The sequence below is a fragment of the Oncorhynchus keta genome, chromosome 28 (assembly GCF_023373465.1).
Source record: "Oncorhynchus keta strain PuntledgeMale-10-30-2019 chromosome 28, Oket_V2, whole genome shotgun sequence".
In the NCBI taxonomy this organism is placed as follows: domain Eukaryota; kingdom Metazoa; phylum Chordata; class Actinopteri; order Salmoniformes; family Salmonidae; genus Oncorhynchus; species Oncorhynchus keta.
In genome coordinates, this window is record NC_068448.1 from 78,743,217 (window position 1) to 78,762,150 (window position 18,934).

The following is an 18,934-nucleotide window of genomic DNA, read 5'->3' on the forward strand; positions in this document are numbered from 1 at the left end:
ACAGAGGAGAATAACGTCAGTATGTCATCTCTGCTGCAACAGAGGAGAATAACGTCAGTATATCATCTCTGCTGCAACAGAGGAGAATAACGTCAGTATATAATCTCTGCTGCAACAGAGGAGAATAACGTCAGTATATCATCTCTGCTGCAACCCGGCTGCTTGAAACTCTTCTTCATCTAGTTTTCACTTAATGAGAGGATGATGATGATGATGATGATGATGATGTCATCTGACCTTTAATGCCAGAAGAATCATTGATGCGATTTATATTATATATTTATAATATTATATATTATTCTCTCTTTAAGAACTGGAGTTACATTTTCTACGACAATACTATTTCATAGAGGGTTTACAGAGGGTAATTTAGAAAGGGAGGGAGGGGTAACAAACAATTAAAAAAATGATCACTAAAAATATTTCTACAATAACACCAGTTTCTATATTTTCAACAAAATTCGGGGAGGGTTTTGATTATCGTTGATTATCATAAATTCGAAAACAATTAGTACAATAATATAGTTTATTTGATTTTAAAAAACTGTAATGGTTACCATAATGAGTGGCCCTGGCATCATAGCCACCCCCTCCAGAGCCGTCTGATCCTGGGGATGGAGGGTGGGTGGCCTGGGGGGCCTGGGGCCTACCTGCTGGGGGGTCCGTGAGGGCCTGGCTGGTCAGGGCGCTGGGGGGCTCCTGGAGGGTGTAGGTGGCTGTGGTGGAGGGGGTGGTGGGACTGGTGTTGTTGCTGGTCATATAGGGGGAGGTGTAGGGAGAACTGTTGTAATACTGGGCGTACTGGCCCTGGCCGAACGCTGGGTAGCTCGGGTAGTCCTGGAGGGGGAGAGGGGATAGAGAGAGGAGGATGGAGAAAGGAAGGATGGAAAGATTGAGAGGGTGGAGAGAGAGAGCAAGAGTGAGAGAGAGAGAGAGAGAGAGAGAGAGAGAGAGAGAGAGAGAGAGAGAGAGAGAGAGAGAGAGAGAGAGAGAGAGAGAGGAGATGAGAGGAGAGAGAGAGATGGAGAGGGAGAGAGGAAGAGTGCGAGGGAGAGAGAGAGAGAGAGAGAGAGAGAGAGAGATGGATGGAGAGAGAGAGAGAGAGAGAGCAAGAGAGAGAGTGAGAGGGATGGAGAGAGAGAGAGACAGAGAGAAAGAAAGAGAAAGAGATGAAAGGTAGAACAAGTGGAGAGGTACAGAGAGAGAGAGTGAGAGACGGTGAGAGGTACAGAGAGAGAGTGAGAGACGGTGAGAGGTACAGAGAGAGAGTGAGAGACGGTGAGAGGTACAGAGAGAGAGTGAGAGACGGTGAGAGGTACAGAGAGAGAGTGAGAGACGGTGAGAGGTACAGAGAGAGAGTGAGAGACGGTGAGAGGTACAGAGAGAGAGTGAGAGACAGTGAGAGGTACAGAGAGAGAGTGAGAGGTACAGAGAGAGAGAGTGAGAGACGGTGAGAGGTACAGAGAGAGAGTGAGAGACGGTGAGAGGTACAGAGAGAGAGTGAGAGACGGTGAGTAACGTGAGATATGCCCCCTTGCTACTTTACAGTGCAGATTCCAAAACATAAATGCAAACACATGTCTCTTGTGTCCTACATCTGAACAGCGATCTGTCTTGGTATTTTTGGGAGGCGTCCTATTGCCTACATAGTGCACCAGAGCATTATGGGGGGCACTGGTCAAAAGTAGTGTACTAATGTAAACAGTGTACAGGGTGCCATTTGGGGCGCCCATCCTCTGCCATAACCCATAGAAGCAGGGGATAATCCATTCGTACACCACTTCAGACGTCATGAGCGATTCCTGGATGATTCTTGTGACGTGGATGAAGTGTAACTGGTCTGTATCGTACATGTTCCCTTTTGTAGTGAACTACTAGCCTATGGGTTCTGGTCAAAAGTAGTGCACTACATAGGGAATAGGGTTCCATAGGGTTCTGGTCAAAAGTAGTGCACTACATAGGGAATAGGGTTCCATACGGTCCTGGTCAAAAGTAGTGCACTACATAGGGAATAGGGTTCCATAGGGTCCTGGTCAAAAGTAGTGCACTACATAGGGAATAGGGTTCCATAGGGTTCTGGTCAAAAGTAGTGCACTACATAGGGAATAGGGTTCCATAGGGTTCTGGTCAAAAGTAGTGCACTACATAGGGAATAGGGTTCCATAGGGTTCTGGTCAAAAGTAGTGCACTACATAGGGAATAGGGTTCCATAGGGTTCTGGTCAAAAGTAGTGCACTACATAGGGAATAGGGTTCCATAGGGTTCTGGTCAAAAGTAGTGCACTACATAGGGAATAGGGTTCCATAGGGTTCTGGTCTAAAGTAGTGCACAACATAGGGAATAGGGTTCCATAGGGTTCTGGTCAAAAGTAGTGCACTACATAGGGAATAGGGTTCCATAGGGTCCTGGTCAAAAGTAGTGCACTACATAGGGAATAGGGTTCCATAGGGTTCTGGTCAAAAGTAGTGCACTACATAGGGAATAGGGTTCCATAGGGTCCTGGTCAAAAGTAGTGCACTACATAGGGAATAGGGTTCCATAGGGTCCTGGTCAAAAGTAGTGCACTACATAGGAACAGGTCGCCATTTGGGACACATTCCGAGGTTCCCAGGATTTTATCAAGAGTATAAACCAATGATAGTAAACATGCCCACCATGGTATTAGGAAGCTAGAGTACAGTAGAGCATGTTGGTGGTACCTGCTGTGTACTGTTGAAGCCGGTTGAGTTCGTGAGGGAGTTGCTTCCTGCGTACAGTCCTGACGTGGTTGTGAACGTGCCACCTGGAGAGGACAGGGGAAAACACACGGTTATCACTAAGGAGTTATAGATACCACCTGGAGAGGACAGGGGAAAACACACAGTTATCACTAAGGAGTTATAGATACCACCTGGAGAGGACAGGGGAAAACACACAGTTATCACTAAGGAGTTATAGATACCACCTGGAGAGGACAGGGAAAACACACAGTTATCACTAAGGAGTTATAGATACCACCTGGAGAGGACAGGGGAAACACACAGTTATCACTAAGGAGTTATAGATACCACCTGGAGAGGACAGGGGAAAACACACAGTTATCACTAAGGAGTTATAGATACCACCTGGAGAGGACAGGGGAAAACACACGGTTATCACTAAGGAGTTATAGATACCACCTGGAGAGGACAGGGGAAACACACGGTTATCACTAAGGAGTTATAGATATCACCTGGAGAGGACAGGGAAAACACACAGTTATCACTAAGGAGTTATAGATACCACCTGGAGAGGACAGGGGAAACACACGGTTATCACTAAGGAGTTATAGATACCACCTGGAGAGGACAGGGGAAAACACACAGTTATCACTAAGGAGTTATAGATACCACCTGGAGAGGACAGGGAAAACACACAGTTATCACTAAGGAGTTATAGATACCACCTGGAGAGGACAGGGAAAACACACAGTTATCACTAAGGAGTTATAGATACCACCTGGAGAGGACAGGGAAAACACACAGTTATCACTAAGGAGTTATAGATACCACCTGGAGAGGACAGGGGAAAACACACAGTTATCACTAAGGAGTTATAGATACCACCTGGAGAGGACAGGGAAAACACACAGTTATCACTAAGGAGTTATAGATACCACCTGGAGAGGACAGGGGAAAACACACGGTTATCACTAAGGAGTTATAGATACCACCTGGAGAGGACAGGGGAAAACACACAGTTATCACTAAGGAGTTATAGATACCACCTGGAGAGGACAGGGGAAAACACACAGTTATCACTAAGGAGTTATAGATACCACCTGGAGAGGACAGGGAAAACACACAGTTATCACTAAGGAGTTATAGATACCACCTGGAGAGGACAGGGAAAACACACAGTTATCACTAAGGAGTTATAGATACCACCTGGAGAGGACAGGGGAAAACACACAGTTATCACTAAGGAGTTATAGATACCACCTGGAGAGGACAGGGAAAACACACAGTTATCACTAAGGAGTTATAGATACCACCTGGAGAGGACATGGAAAACACACAGTTATCACTAAGGAGTTGTACATATCACCTGGAGAGGACAGGGGAAAACACACGGTTATCACTAAGGAGTTATAGATACCACCTGGAGAGGACAGGGGAAAACACACAGTTATCACTAAGGAGTTATAGATACCACCTGGAGAGGACAGGGGAAAACACACAGTTATCACTAAGGAGTTATAGATACCACCTGGAGAGGACAGGGGAAAACACACAGTTATCACTAAGGAGTTATAGATACCACCTGGAGAGGACAGGGGAAAACACACAGTTATCACTAAGGAGTTATAGATACCACCTGGAGAGGACAGGGGAAAACACACGGTTATCACTAAGGAGTTATAGATACCACCTGGAGAGGACAGGGGAAAACACACAGTTATCACTAAGGAGTTATAGATACCACCTGGAGAGGACAGGGGAAAACACACAGTTATCACTAAGGAGTTATACATATCACCTATAAACTCAATGACAGCGTATGCCATATGATAGTGTATGATATATGATAGTGTATGGTATATGATAATGTATGATAGTGTATGGTATATGATAGTGTATGGTATATGATAGTGTATGATATATGATAGTGTATGGTATATGATAATGTATGATAGTGTATGGTATATGATAGTGTATGGTATATGATAGTGTATGGTATATGATAGTGTATGATATATGATAGTGTATGGTATATGATAATGTATGATAGTGTATGGTATATGATAGTGTATGGTATATGATAGTGTATGGTATATGATAGTGTATAATATATGATAGTGTATGGTATATGATAATGTATGATATGTATGGTATATGATAGTGTATGGTATATGATAGTGTATGATATATGATAGTGTATGGTATATGATAATGTATGATAGTGTATGGTATATGATAGTGTATGTATATGATAGTGTATGATATATGATAGTGTATGGTATATGATAATGTATGATAGTGTATGGTATATGATAGTGTATGGTATATGATAGTGTATGGTATATGATAGTGTATGATATATGATAGTGTATGGTATATGATAATGTATGATAGTGTATGGTATATGATAGTGTATGGTATATGATAGTGTATGGTATATGATATGTATGATATATGATAGTGTATGATATATGATAGTGTATGATATATGATAGTGTATGGTATATGATAGTGTATGGTATATGATAGTGTATGGTATATGATAGTGTATGGTATATGATAGTGTATGGTATATGATAGTGTATGATATATGATAGTGTATGGTATATGATAGTGTATGGTATATGATAGTGTATGGTATATGATAGTGTATGGTATATGATAGTGTATGGTATATGATAGTGTATGGTATATGCTAGTGTATGGTATATGATAGTGTATGGTATATGATAGTGTATGATATATGATAGTGTATGGTATATGATAGTGTATGGTATATGATAGTGTATGGTATATGATTGTGTATGGTATATGATAATGTATGATAGTGTATGATATGTGATAGTGTATGATATATGATAGTGTATGATAGTGTATGATATGTGATAGTGTATGATAGTGTATGATATGTGATAGTGATGATATGTGATAGTGTATGACATATGATAGTGTATGATATGTGATAGTGTATGATATGTGATAGTGTATGATAGTGTATGATATGTGATATGTATGATATGTGATAGTGTATGATATGATAATGTATGATAGTGTATGATATGTGATAGTGTATGATATGTGATAGTGTATGGTATATGATAGTGTATGATATGTGATAGATGATATGATAATGTATGATAGTGTATGATATGTGATAGTGTATGATATATGATAGTGTATGATATGTGATAGTGTATGATATGTGATAGTGTATGATATGATAATGTATGATAGTGTATGATATGTGATAGTGTATGATATGATAATGTATGATATAGTATCGTGTATGGTATATGATAGTGTATGATAGTGTACAATATATGATAATGTATGATGTATGATAATGTATGATATATGATAGTGTATGCTATATGATAGTGTATGGTATATGATAGTGTATGATAGTGTATGATATGTGATAGTGTATGATATGATAATGTATGATATAGTATCGTGTATGGTATATGATAGTGATTGATGTATGATAATGTATGATATATGATAATGTATGATATATGATAGTGTATGCTATATGATAGTGTATAGTATGTGATAGTGATTGATGTATGATAATGTATGATATATGATAGTGTATGATATATGATAGTGTATGGTATATGATAGTGATTGATGTATGATAATGTATGATATATGATATAGTGTATGATATATTATATAGTGTGTGATATATGATAGTGTATGGTATATGATAGTGTATGATATATGATAGTGATTGATGTATGATAATGTATGATATATGATATAGTGCACCCCCCCAAAAAAAAAATATCCTGGCCCAATAGAACACGGAAGAGCAAAAATATTAGTTAAGGCACATTGTAACACTCTGAGCAAGAGAACAAAACCAAGAGAGAACAAAATATGTTGGTGGAACAATGATGTCAGGTAGCCAACAGTGAGGGAGAGAGAGAGAGAGAGAGAGAGGGAGAGGGAGAGGGAGAGAGAGAGAGAGAGACAAAGAGAGAGAGAGAGAGAGAGAGAGAGAGAGAGAGAGAGAGAGAGAGAGAGAGAGAGAGAGAGAGAGAGACAAAGAGAGAGAGAGAGAGAGAGAGAGAGAGAGAGAGAGAGAGAGAGAGACAAAGAGAGAGAGACAAGAGAGAGAGAGAGAGAGACAAAGAGAGAGAGACAAAGAGAGAGAGACAAAGAGAGAGAGAGAGAGAGAGAGAGAGAGAGAGAGAGAGAGAGAGAGAGAGAGAGAGAGAGAGAGAGAGACAAAGAGAGAGAGAGAGAGAGAGAGAGAGAGAGAGAGAGAGAGAGAGAGAGAGAGAGAGAGAGAGAGAGAGAGAGAGAGAGAGAGAGAGAGAGAGAGAGAGAGCAAACTTTAAGGAAAGCTTTGACTATGTATACTGTATTATTGACTGTATGTTTGTTTTACTCCATGTGTAACTCTGTGTCGTTGTTTTACTCCATGTGTAACTCTGTGTCGTTGTATGTGTCGAACTGCTTTGCTTTATCTTGGCCAGGTCGCAATTGTAAATGAGAACTTGTTCTCAACTTGCCTACCTGGTTAAATAAAGGTGAAATAAATAAATGTACAGACTCAGTGAGCATAGCCTTGCTATTGAGAAAGGTCGCCGTAGGCAGACATGGCTCTCAAGAGAAGACAGGCTATGTGCACACTGCCCACAAAATGAGGTGGTAACTGAGCTGCACTTCCTAACCTCCTGCCCAATGTATGAACATATTAAAGACATATATTTCCCTCAGATTACACAGACCAACAAGAATTCGAAAAACAAAACCGATTTTGATAAACTCCCATTTCTACTGGGTGAAATACAGTGTGCCATCACAGCAGCATAATCTGTGACCTGTTCCCACAAGAAAAGGGCAACTAGTGAAGAACAAACACCATTGTAAATACAACCCATATTTATGACTATTTAATTGACCTTTTGTGCTTGAACTATTTGCACATCGTTAAAAACACTGTATATAGACATAATATGACATTTGAAATGTCTTTATTCTTTTACAACTACTGTGAGTGTAATATTTACAGTTTATTTTTTATTTCACTTTTGTTTATTATCTATTTCACTTGCTTTGGCTTTGTAAACATCATGTGTTTCCCTTGACAATAAAGCCCTTAAATTGTAATTGAAATTGAGAGAGAGAAGGAGGGAGGGAGAAGGAGGGAGGAAGAGGTTCAAAACCAAACAGTAGCCTTATCTTCGTCCTCTTCCTTCCTTATCACTGATTGGATCTGGCTTGATGAATGACAGGGGGCTCTCAGGCCCTCACAATTGGCTGAACACTGAGCCTGTTGTGTTAGGCCAACTGAAGGGTGGAGGAGTGGAGGAGGGAGAGAGAGAGAGAGGGGGGCTACAGAAAGTAAGGGAGGGAGAGAGGAAGGAAAAAGGATGCGACATATTTCCCCCAGATCACACAGAGCCACAAAGAATTTGAAAACAAACTCAATTTTGATAAACTCCCATATCTACTGGGTGAAATACCACAGTGTGCCATCACATCAGCAAGATTTGTGACCTGTTGCCACGAGAAAAGGGAAACCAGTGAAGAACAAACACAATTGTAAATACAACCCATATTTATGTTGATTTATTTTCCCTTTTGTACTTCAACTATTTGCACATAATGTGACATTTGAAATGTCATAATTATTTTGGAACTTCTGTGAGTGTAAAGTTTAATTTGTAATTAACCGTTAACCTTTAAAATGGTTTATTTCATTTTTGTTTATTATATAGTTAACTTGCTTTGGCAATGTAAACATGTGTTTCCCACGACATTAAAAGTCCCTTAAACTGAAAATTGAAATGAGAGAAAAGGGTGTCTGACATCCTGCTAATGAATATGTAGAATATGTCTTCTCTTCGCTGCTTTGAAAGAACCACCTCTAGGGCTAATTCAGTCTTTCAAAGAAGAGCTGATAGGATCTAATGGCTTAATAATATACACGACATGAGTTATAGGGCTTGCTGTCTTCCTGCCCTGGGAGAGAGGGATGAAGAGAAGAGAGGACGGGAGACGAGGCCACAGGGCATGACTCCTCTCTACACTCTCCCTCCACCTGTCGTCTCATGTCAAAGAAGACAACAGGAAGAGTAGCAGCGAGATCAGGAGATCAGAGAATTACGTCCCAATGGGCACCCTATTCCCTACACAGTGCACTACTTTTGACCGGAGTCCTGGTCAATAGTTTACTAAATAGGGAATAGGGTGCAATTTGGAACCAGAAGCAGCAGAGATACAGTTGAAGTCAGAAGTTTACATATACCTTAGCCAAATACATTTAAACTCAGTTTTAAACCATTCCTGACAATAAATTCAGAGTAAAAATTCCCTCTCTTAGATCAGTTAGGATCACCACTTTTTTAACGAATGTGAAATGTCAGAATAATAGTAGAGAGAATGATTTATTTCAGCTTTTATTTATTTCATCACATTCCCAGTTGGTCAGAAGTTTACATACACTCAATTCGTTTTTGGTAGCATTGCCTTTAAATTGTTTAACTTGGGTCAAACATTTCGGGTAGCCTTCCACAAGCTTCCAACAATAAGTTTGGTAAATTTCGGCCAATTCCGTCTGACACAGCTGGTGTAACTGAGTCAGGTTTGTAGGCCTCCATTCTCACACATGCTTTTTCAGTTCTGTCCACACATTTTCTATAGGATTGAGGTCAGGGCTTTGTGACTCCAATACCTTGACTTTGTTGTCCTTTGTTGCCACAACTTTGGTAGTATGCTTGGGGTCAATGTCCATTTGGAAGACACATTTGCACATAAATTCCTGACTGATGTCTTGAGATGTTGCTTCAATATATCCACATAATTCTCTTGCCTCATGATGCCATCTATTTTGTGAAGTGCACCACTCCCTCCTGCAGCAAAGCACCCCCACTACTTGATGCTGCCACCCCCGTGCTTCATGGTTGGGATGGTGTTCTTCGGCTTGCAAGCATCCCCCTTTTTCCTCGAAACATAACGCTGGTCATTATGGTCAAACAGTTATATTTTTGTTTCATCAGACCAGAGGACATTTCTCCAAATAGTACGATCTTTGTCCCCATGTGCAGTGGGCGTAGTCTGGCTTTTTTATGGTGGTTTTGGAGCATTGGCTTCTTCCTTGCTGAGAGGCCTTTCAGGTTATGTCAATATAGGACTCGTTTTACTGTGGATATAGATAATTTTGTACCTGTTTCCTCCAGCATCTTCACAAGGTCCTTTGCTGTTGTTCTGGGATTGATTTGCACTTTTCGCACCAAAGTACGTTCATCTCTAGGAGACAGAACACATCTCCATCCTGAGCGGTATGACGGCTGAGTGGTCCCATGGTGTTTATACTTGCATACTATTGTTTGTACAGATGGTATCTTCAGGTGTTTGGAAATTGCTCCCAAGAATCAGACTTGTGGAGGTCTACAATTTATTTTCTGAGGTCTTGGCTAAATTCTTTTGATTCTCCCATGATGTCAAGCAAAGAGGCACTGAGTTTGAAGGTAGGCCTTGAAATACATCCACAGGAACACCTCCAAATGACTAAAATGATGTCAATTAGCCTTTCAGAAGCTTCTAAAGCCATGGCATCATTTTCTGGATTTTTCCAAGCGGTTTAAAGGCACAGTCAACATAGTGTATCGAAACTTCTGACCCATTGGAATTGTGATACAGTGAATTATAAGTGAAATAATCTGTCTGTAAACAATTGTTGGAAAAATGACTTGCGTCATGCACAAAGTAGATCTAACTGACTTGCCAAAACTATAGTTTTGACCCCCAAAAAAACGAGTTTTAATGACTCCAAGTGTATTGTAAGGACGCTGGAGAATAAAAGCAGGTACGGGGAATTGACCTTTAATTAGGAAACGGAAATGATTTAAATTAGGAAATTAGGAAACGGACAAACAGAGCGGGAACAGTGTCAGAAACAACATGCACCAGGACAAATATATCGGAGGTAGTGAACAGGTGATGGAGTGAGTCCAGGTGAGTCCAACATCGCTGAAGTGAAATAAAGGGTTTAATGGTTGCAAAATAAAGTCTTTAAAAGTTTTAGACTTCTCAGTGTGTGGAAATGACTCTCGTGGTGTGTGTGTGTGTGTGTGTGTGTGTGTGTGTGTGTGTGTGTGTGTGTGTGTGTGTGTGTGTGTGTGTGTGTGTGTGTGTGTGTGTGTGTGTGTGTGTGTGTGTGTGTGTGTGTGTGTGTGTGTGTGTGTGTGTGTGTGTGTGTGTGTGTGTGTGTGTGTGTGTGTGTGTGTGTGTGTGTGTGTGTGTGTGTGTGTGTGTGTATGTGTATGTGTGTGTGTGTGTGCGTGTGTGTGTTCACAAGTAATAAACAGGTGATTGAGTGAGTCCAGGTGAGTCCAATATCGCTGAAGTGCGTGACGAGGAAAGGCAGGTGTGCGTAATGATCGTGACGTAATGCAGGGCAGCCTGGTGCCCACCGGGGTGGAAAGAGCGGGAGTGTGACATGTATGTAAACATCCGACATCCGACTGTATATGTCTTTTCATCCTAATGTCATGATATAATGTTCAGATACAGTATATGTGGCTTGTCATTGACAAAGGTCGGGGCTCTCTGAAGAAAAGATTAACAATAGGAGGTTGATCTGGGTGCAGGGAAACCCTCCCGTACAGTTTGTTGACAAAGTTCATGATTACATTTATGATAAACGAGACTGTAGGTTTTAAAGAGTATCACCGCCGTAGTTTCACCACTGTAAAAAGGCTCCATTATAAGAGGACAACTTCACAAGAGGGGGATTCAGGACAGTTAGCTACCTTCCACCAGCCCCTTCCCTCCCTCCACCTCGTTCTCAGGACACTCTTAGGGGATTCAGGACAGTTAGCTACCTTCCACCAGGCCCCTTCCCTCCCTCCACCTCATTCTCAGGACACTCTTAGGGGATTCAGGACAGTTAGCTACCTTCTACCAGCCTATCCTTCCCTCCCTCCACCTCATTCTCAGGACACTCTTAGGGGATTCAGGACAGTTAGCTACCTTCTACCAGCCTATCCTTCTACCAGCCCCTTCCCTCCCTCCACCTCATTCTCAGGACACTCTTAGGGGATTCAGGACAGTTAGCTACCTTCTACCAGCCTATCCTTCTACCAGCCTATCCTTCTACCAGCCTATCCTTCTACCAGCCTATCCTTCTACCAGCCTATCCTTTCTCCACCTCATTCTCAGGGTTCCAAAAGGGTTATTCGGCTGTCCAGGTAGAACCCCCCCAGCTCAAGAGTGAGCTGAATTGTTTTATTTTCTGGATGGATTCTCCTCTGGGTTTCACCTGCCATATCAGTTCTGTTATACTCACAGACATTATTTGAACAGTTTTGGAAACTTTAGAGTGTTTTCTATCCAATACTACTAATATGCATATCCTAGCTTCTGGGCCTGAGTAACAGGCAGTTTACTTTGGGCACCTCATTCATCCAAACTTCCGAATACTGCCCCCTAGCCCGAAGAAGTTAATGCGTTTGAGCTAATCAGTTGTGATGTGACAAAGCAGCTGTGATATACAGAAGTTAGCCCTAAAAAGAACAAGTCCATATCAAGAACAGCTCAAATAAGCAAAGAGAAACGACAGTCCATCATTACTTTAAGACATGAAGGTCAGTCAATAAGGAACATTTCAAGAACTTTGAAAGTTTCTTCAAGTGCAGTCGCAAAAACCATCAAGCGCTATGATGAATCTGTCTCTCATGAGGACCGCCACAGGAAAAGAAGACCCAGAGTTACCTCTGCTGCAGAGGATAAGTTCATTAGAGTTACCTGTCTCTCATGAGGACCGCCACAGGAACGGAAGACCCAGAGTTACCTCTGATGCAGAGGATAAGTTCATTAGAGTTACCTGTCTCTCATGAGGACCACCACAGGAAAGGAAGACCCAGAGTTACCTCTGCTGCAGAGGATAAGTTCATTAGAGTTAACTGCACCTCAGATTGCAGCCCAAATAAATGCTTCACAGAGTTCAAGTAATAGACACATCTCAACATCAACTGTTCAGAGGAGACTGTGTGAATCAAGCCTTCATGGTTGAATTGCTGCAAAGAAACCACTACTAAAGGACACCAATAATAATAAGAGACTTACTTGGGCCAAAAAACACGAGCAATGGACCTTAGACCGATGAAAGTCTGTCCTTTGGTCTGATGAGTCCAAATGAGAGATTTTTGGTTCCAACCGCCGTAACTTTGTGAGACGCAGAGCAGGTGAGCGGATGATTTTCAAAGCATGGAGGAGGAGGGTGTGATGGTGTGGAGGTGCTTTGCTGGTGACACTGTCAGTGATTTATTTAGATTTCAAGGCACACTTAACCAGCATGTCTACCACAGCATTCTGCAGTGATACATCTGGTTTCCGCTTAGTGGGACTATCATTTGTTTTTCAACAGGACAATGACCCAACACACCTCCAGGCCGTCAGATGACCTGGCCTCCACAATCACCTGAGTTGTACCGCAGAGGGAAGGAAAAGCAGCCAACAAGTGCTCTCCATATGTGGGAACTCCTTCAAGACTGTTGGAAAAGCATTCCTCATGAAGCTGGTTGAGAGAATGCCAAGAGTGTGAAAAAGCTGTCGTCAAGGTAACGGGTAGCTACTTTGAAGAATCTCAAATATAACATATATTTTTATTTCTTTAACACAGTTTTGGTTGCTACATGATTCCACGTGGGTTATTTCCTCGTTCCGATGTCTTCACTATTATTCTACAATGTAGAAAAAAGTTTTAAAAAATAATAAAGATCCTTGAATGAGTAGGAGTGTCCAAACTTTTGACTGGTACTGTATATACACTGAGCGGACAAAACATTAAGGACACCCTCCTAATACTGAGTTGCAACCCACCTTTTGCCCTCAGAACAGCCTAAATTCTCAACTCTACAAGGTGTCGAAAGTGTCCCACAGGGATTCTGGCCCATGTTGACCCCAATGATTCCCACCATTTTTGATACACACGGGAAACTGTTGAGCGTGAAAAACCCAGAAGCGTTGAAGTTCTTGTCACAAACCGGTAATGCTGGCACCTACTACCATTTCCCCTACTTGCCTCACTAGAGAGGGCCCAGGCTGGGGGTTTGGTAGGGTGGGTTGTGGGGGATGCTGCTGAACCCCTACTTGCCTCACTAGAGAGGGCCCAGGCTGGGGGTTTGGTAGGGTGGGTTGTGGGGGATGCTGCTGAACCCCTACTTGCCTCACTAGAGAGGGCCCAGGCTGGGGGTTTGGTAGGGTGGGTTGTGGGGGTGGCTGCTGAACCCCTACTTGCCTCACTAGAGAGGGCCCAGGCTGGGGGTTTGGTAGGGTGGGTTGTGGGGGATGCTGCTGAACCCCTACTTGCCTCACTAGAGAGGGCCCAGGCTGGAGGTTTGGTAGGGTGGGTTGTGGGGGATGCTGCTGAACCCCTACTTGCCTCACTAGAGAGGGCCCAGGCTGGGGGGCTGGGGGGGTGCCTGCGGTTCCCCGGGGGGCATGTTTTGACTCCCTCCCCCGGTCCTGCTCCAGTTAGCTCACTCACTCAAGACCAGACACCATCCCTCCTTATTTCCCTCCCTCCCCCTCTCTCTCCAGCCTTCTGGACACTACAATTGAAGTCCATTTGCTCTGGTTGATCAGTCCCCTAGCCAAGGGCCATGTCTATCATCAGTGCACAATATTTGTGGCAGAAGTTCATATGCCCCACTTGGGAATAGCCTATCAAGTCCAGATGGGCTTCCTTTAAAAGAGAGTAGAATGGACTGCAGACTTGCAGCTCACTGGATAATAGCTAACACACACACACACACACACACACACACACACACACACACACACACACACACACACAACACACACACACACACACACACACACACACACACACACACAGTGGGACAGAAAGACAGAACGCATGGACACAATTATTCACCTAATTAACATCTGTTCAGTGTGTGTGTGTGTGTGTGTGTGTGTGTGTGTGTGTGTGTGTGTGTGTGTGTGTGTCCCATGTGGCATCCAGTCCCCTTACATAGTGCACTACTTTAGACAAGAGCCCTGTGGGAAGCTCTATAAGTAGTGCGTTAGGGAGGCAGCCTCGGTCTACTCCAGCACCTTAATAGTAAACTAGGGAATCAGCATATAATAGAACACACATTTTAAATGAATTAATCATATAGTTGCTGTACATCTCACCATTTCACTTTGCTTATATATTTACGTATATATAAATTGTGGAATACATTCAGATGATTCCTCAGAAAATATATGTAAAAAACTATTTATAAACTTGATAAAGTTGATGTTAAATAAATCCAGTCAGAGTCAAGCAGATCCCCTCTGCTGTCTGGGACAATGACTGTAGCACCACACAGAGTCAAGTAGATCCCCTCTGCTGTCTGGGACAATGACTGTAGCACCACACAGAGTCAAGTAGATCCCCTCTGCTGTCTGGGACAATGACTGTAGCACCACACAGAGTCAAGTAGATCCCCTCTGCTGTCTGGGACAATGACTGTAGCACCACACAGAGTCAAGTAGATCCCCTCTGCTGTCTGGGACAATGACTGTAGCACCACACAGAGTCAAGTAGATCCCCTCTGCTGTCTGGGACAATGACTGTAGCACCACACAGAGTCAAGTAGATCCCCTCTGCTGTCTGGGACAATGACTGTAGCACCACACAGAGTCAAGTAGATCCCCTCTGCTGTCTGGGACAATGACTGTAGCACCACACAGAGTCAAGTAGATCCCCTCTGCTGTCTGGGACAATGACTGTAGCACCACACAGAGTCAAGCAGATCCCCTCTGTTGTCTGGGACAATGACTGTAGCACCACACAGAGTCAAGTAGATCCCCTCTGCTGTCTGGGACAATGACTGTAGCACCACACAGAGTCAAGTAGATCCCCTCTGCTGTCTGGGACAATGACTGTAGCACCACACAGAGTCAAGTAGATCCCCTCTGCTGTCTGGGACAATGACTGTAGCACCACACAGAGTCAAGTAGATCCCCTCTGCTGTCTGGGACAATGACTGTAGCACCACACAGAGTCAAGTAGATCCCCTCTGCTGTCTGGGACAATGACTGTAGCACCACACAGAGTCAAGTAGATCCCCTCTGCTGTCTGGGACAATGACTGTAGCACCACACAGAGTCACTGTGGCATCAGACGTGGAAGCAGAGAGTAAAAACATTAATCTAATCTAATATTGGACAGCTGGCCACACACACACGCGCGCGCATACGCACACACACACACACGCACACACGCACACACACACACACACACACACGCACACACACACACACACACACACACACACACACACACACACACACACACACACACACACACACACACACACACACACACACACACACACACACACACACACACACACACACACACACACACACACACACACACAGACCAAGATACAGCCAGGCCTACAGTTCCTCCAACGTTGTGTCCCAAAAGTCTCCCTATTCCCTTTATAGAGCATTACTTTTCACCAGGGCCTTATGAGTGAATAGGGTTCCATTTAGTACGTAGCCGAAGGCTGGCCTGGGTCCTGGGCTGGAGAGAGCTGGGGACTAATGACGGTGCTACTTAGGGACTCTACTAGGGGCTCCACTAGGGGCTCTACTAGGGGCTCCACTAGGGGCTCTACTAGGGGCTCTACTAGGGGCTCTACCACCTCTACTAGGGGCTCCACTAGGGGCTCTACTAGGGGCTCTACTAGGGGCTCTACTAGGGGCTCCACTAGGGCTCTACCATCTCTACTAGGGGCTCTACCATCTCTACTAGGGGCTCTACCATCTCTACTAGGGGCTCTACCATCTCTACTAGGGGCTCTACTAGGGGCTCTACTAGGGGCTCCACTAGGGGCTCTACTAGGAGCTCCACTAGGGGCTCTACTAGGGGCTCTACCATCTCTATTAGGAGTTATACTAGGAGCTCCAATAGGGGCTCTACTAGGGGCTCCACTATGGGCTCTAATAGGGGCTCTACTAGGGGCTCTACCATCTCTACTAGGGGCTCCACTAGGAGCTCTACTAGGGGCTCTACTAGAGGCTCTACCATCTCTACTAGGGGCTCCACTAGGGGCTCTACTAGGGGCTCTACTAGAAGTTCTACTAGGGGCTCTAACATCTCTACTAGGGGCTCTACTAGGACCTCTACTAGGGGCTCTTCTAGGAGCTCCACTAGGGGCTCTACTAGGGGCTCTACCATCTCTACTAGGACTTCTACTAGGAGCTCCACTAGGGGCTCTACTAGGGGCTCTACCATCTCTACTAGGAGCTCCACTAGGGGCTATACTAGAGGCTCTACTAGGGGCTCTACTAGCTCTACTAGGGGCTCTACTAGGGTCTCTACCAGGGTCTCTACTAGGGGCTCTACTAGGGGCTCTACTAGCTCTACTAGGGGCTCTACTAGCTCTACTAGCTCTACTAGGGGCTCTACTAGCTCTACTTGGGGCTCTACTAGGTGCTCTACTTGGGGCTCTACTAGGGGCTCTACTAGCTCTACTAGGGGCTCTACTAGTGGCTCTACTGGGGTAAACACTAGGGGCTCTACTAAACTGCAGGACAAAATAAAAACCCTCAATGAAATGATAAAACATACAGACCTCAAAATCCAATTGGCTATACTTAAATTCTTTAACATCATCCTCAGCTCTGGCATCTTCTTCCCCAACATTTGGAACCAAGGACTGATCACCCCAATCGACAAAAGTAGAGACAAATTTGACCCCAATAACTACTGTGGAATATGCGTCAACAGCAACCTTGGGAAAATCCTCTGCATTATCATTAACAGCAGACTTGTACACTTCCTCAATGAAAAAAATGTACTGAGCAAATGTCAAATTTGGCCTTTTACCAAATTACCGTACAACAGACCACGTATTCACCCTGCACACCCTAATTGACAAACAAACAAACCAAAACAAAGGCAAAGTCTTCTCATGCTTTGGGAAGTTTGATTCAATTTGACATGAGGAGGGTCTGCTATACAAATTGATGGAAAGTGGTGTTTGGGGAAAAACATACAACATAAACAGTTTTATATATATATATATATATATATATATATATATATATATATATATAGGTTGCAGTACCCGGTCTCACCCTACTAGAATCTGAAGTCAAATGTCTACTGTTTGTTGCTTCTGTTGCTTCTGTCCCCAACCAAGGAGGGCCCACAGCAGCACCTAGATATGTCCCCAACCAAGGAGGGCCCACAGCAGCACCTAGATCTGTCCCCAACCAAGGAGGGCCTACAGCAGCACCTAGATCTGTCCCCAACCAAGGAGGGCCCACAGCAGCACCTAGATCTGTCCCCAACCAAGGGGGCCCACAGCAGCACCTAGATCTGTCCCCAACCAAGGAGGGCCCACAGCAGCACCTAGATCTGTTACCAACCAAGGAGGGCCCACAGCAGCACCTAGATCTGTCCCCAACCAAGGAGGGCCTACAGCAGCACCTAGATCTGTCCCCAACCAAGGAGGGCCCACAGCAGCACCTAGATCTGTTACCAACCAAGGAGGACCTACAGCAGCACCTAGATCTGTCCCCAACCAAGGAGGGCCTACAGCAGCACCTAGATCTGTTCCCAACCAAGGAGGGCCTACAGCAGCACCTAGATCTGTTCCCAACCAAGGAGGGCCTACAGCAGCACCTAGATCTGTCCCCAACCAAGGAGGGCCCACAGCAGCACCTAGATCTGTTACCAACCAAGGAGGTCCTACAGCAGCACCTAGATCTGTCCCCAACCAAGGAGGGCCCACAGCAGCACCTAGATCTGTTCCCAACCAAGGAGGGCCTACAGCAACACCTAGATCTGTTACCAACCAAGGAGGGCCCACAGCAGCACCTAGATCTGTTCCCAACCAAGGAGGGCCTACAGCAGCACCTAGATCTGTCCCCAACCAAGGAGGGCCCACAGCAGCACCTAGATCTGTCCCCAACCAAGGAGGGCCCACAGCAGCACCTAGATCTGTCCCCAACCAAGGAGGGCCCACAGCAGCACCTAGATCTGTCCCCAACCAAGGAGGGCCCACAGCAGCACCTAGATCTGTCCCCAACCAAGGAGGGCCCACAGCAGCACCTAGATCTGTTCCCAACCAAGGAGGGCCTACAGCAGCACCTAGATCTGTCCCCAACCAAGGAGGGCCTACAGCAGCACCTAGATCTGTCCCCAACCAAGGAGGGCCCACAGCAGCACCTAGATCTGTTACCAACCAAGGAGGACTTACAGCAGC

At 44.3% G+C, this 18,934-nt stretch overlaps 1 protein-coding gene and 1 long non-coding RNA gene across 22 annotated transcripts in view; both read right to left on the reverse strand.

Moving 5' to 3' along the window:
- Positions 1-18,934, reverse strand: part of LOC127912937 (eyes absent homolog 1) — a 160,031-nt gene that overhangs the window by 85,386 nt on the left and 55,711 nt on the right. For 14 of the 20 annotated variants that reach the window (XM_052484054.1, XM_052484053.1, XM_052484052.1 and 11 more), the window contains 2 exons: positions 2,700-2,782; positions 558-837 (listed from right to left, as the gene is read on the reverse strand). In XM_052484054.1, coding sequence (XP_052340014.1) covers positions 558-837; positions 2,700-2,782 — 363 coding nt within the window. The remainder of the gene's footprint in view (positions 1-557; positions 838-2,699; positions 2,783-18,934) is intronic. The other 6 variants (XM_052484040.1, XM_052484039.1, XM_052484046.1 and 3 more) reach the window with 1 other exon arrangement.
- LOC127912940 (uncharacterized) lies at positions 2,789-4,477 on the reverse strand. Of its 2 annotated transcripts, none has more exons than XR_008084194.1 (6): positions 4,390-4,477; positions 4,120-4,335; positions 3,692-3,852; positions 3,318-3,584; positions 3,051-3,158; positions 2,789-2,944 (listed from the first exon to the last, which is right to left on the reverse strand). It is a non-coding gene; the product is annotated as an uncharacterized LOC127912940 (long non-coding RNA). The 2 variants fall into 2 exon arrangements; XR_008084195.1 differs by having other exon boundaries at positions 3,638-3,852.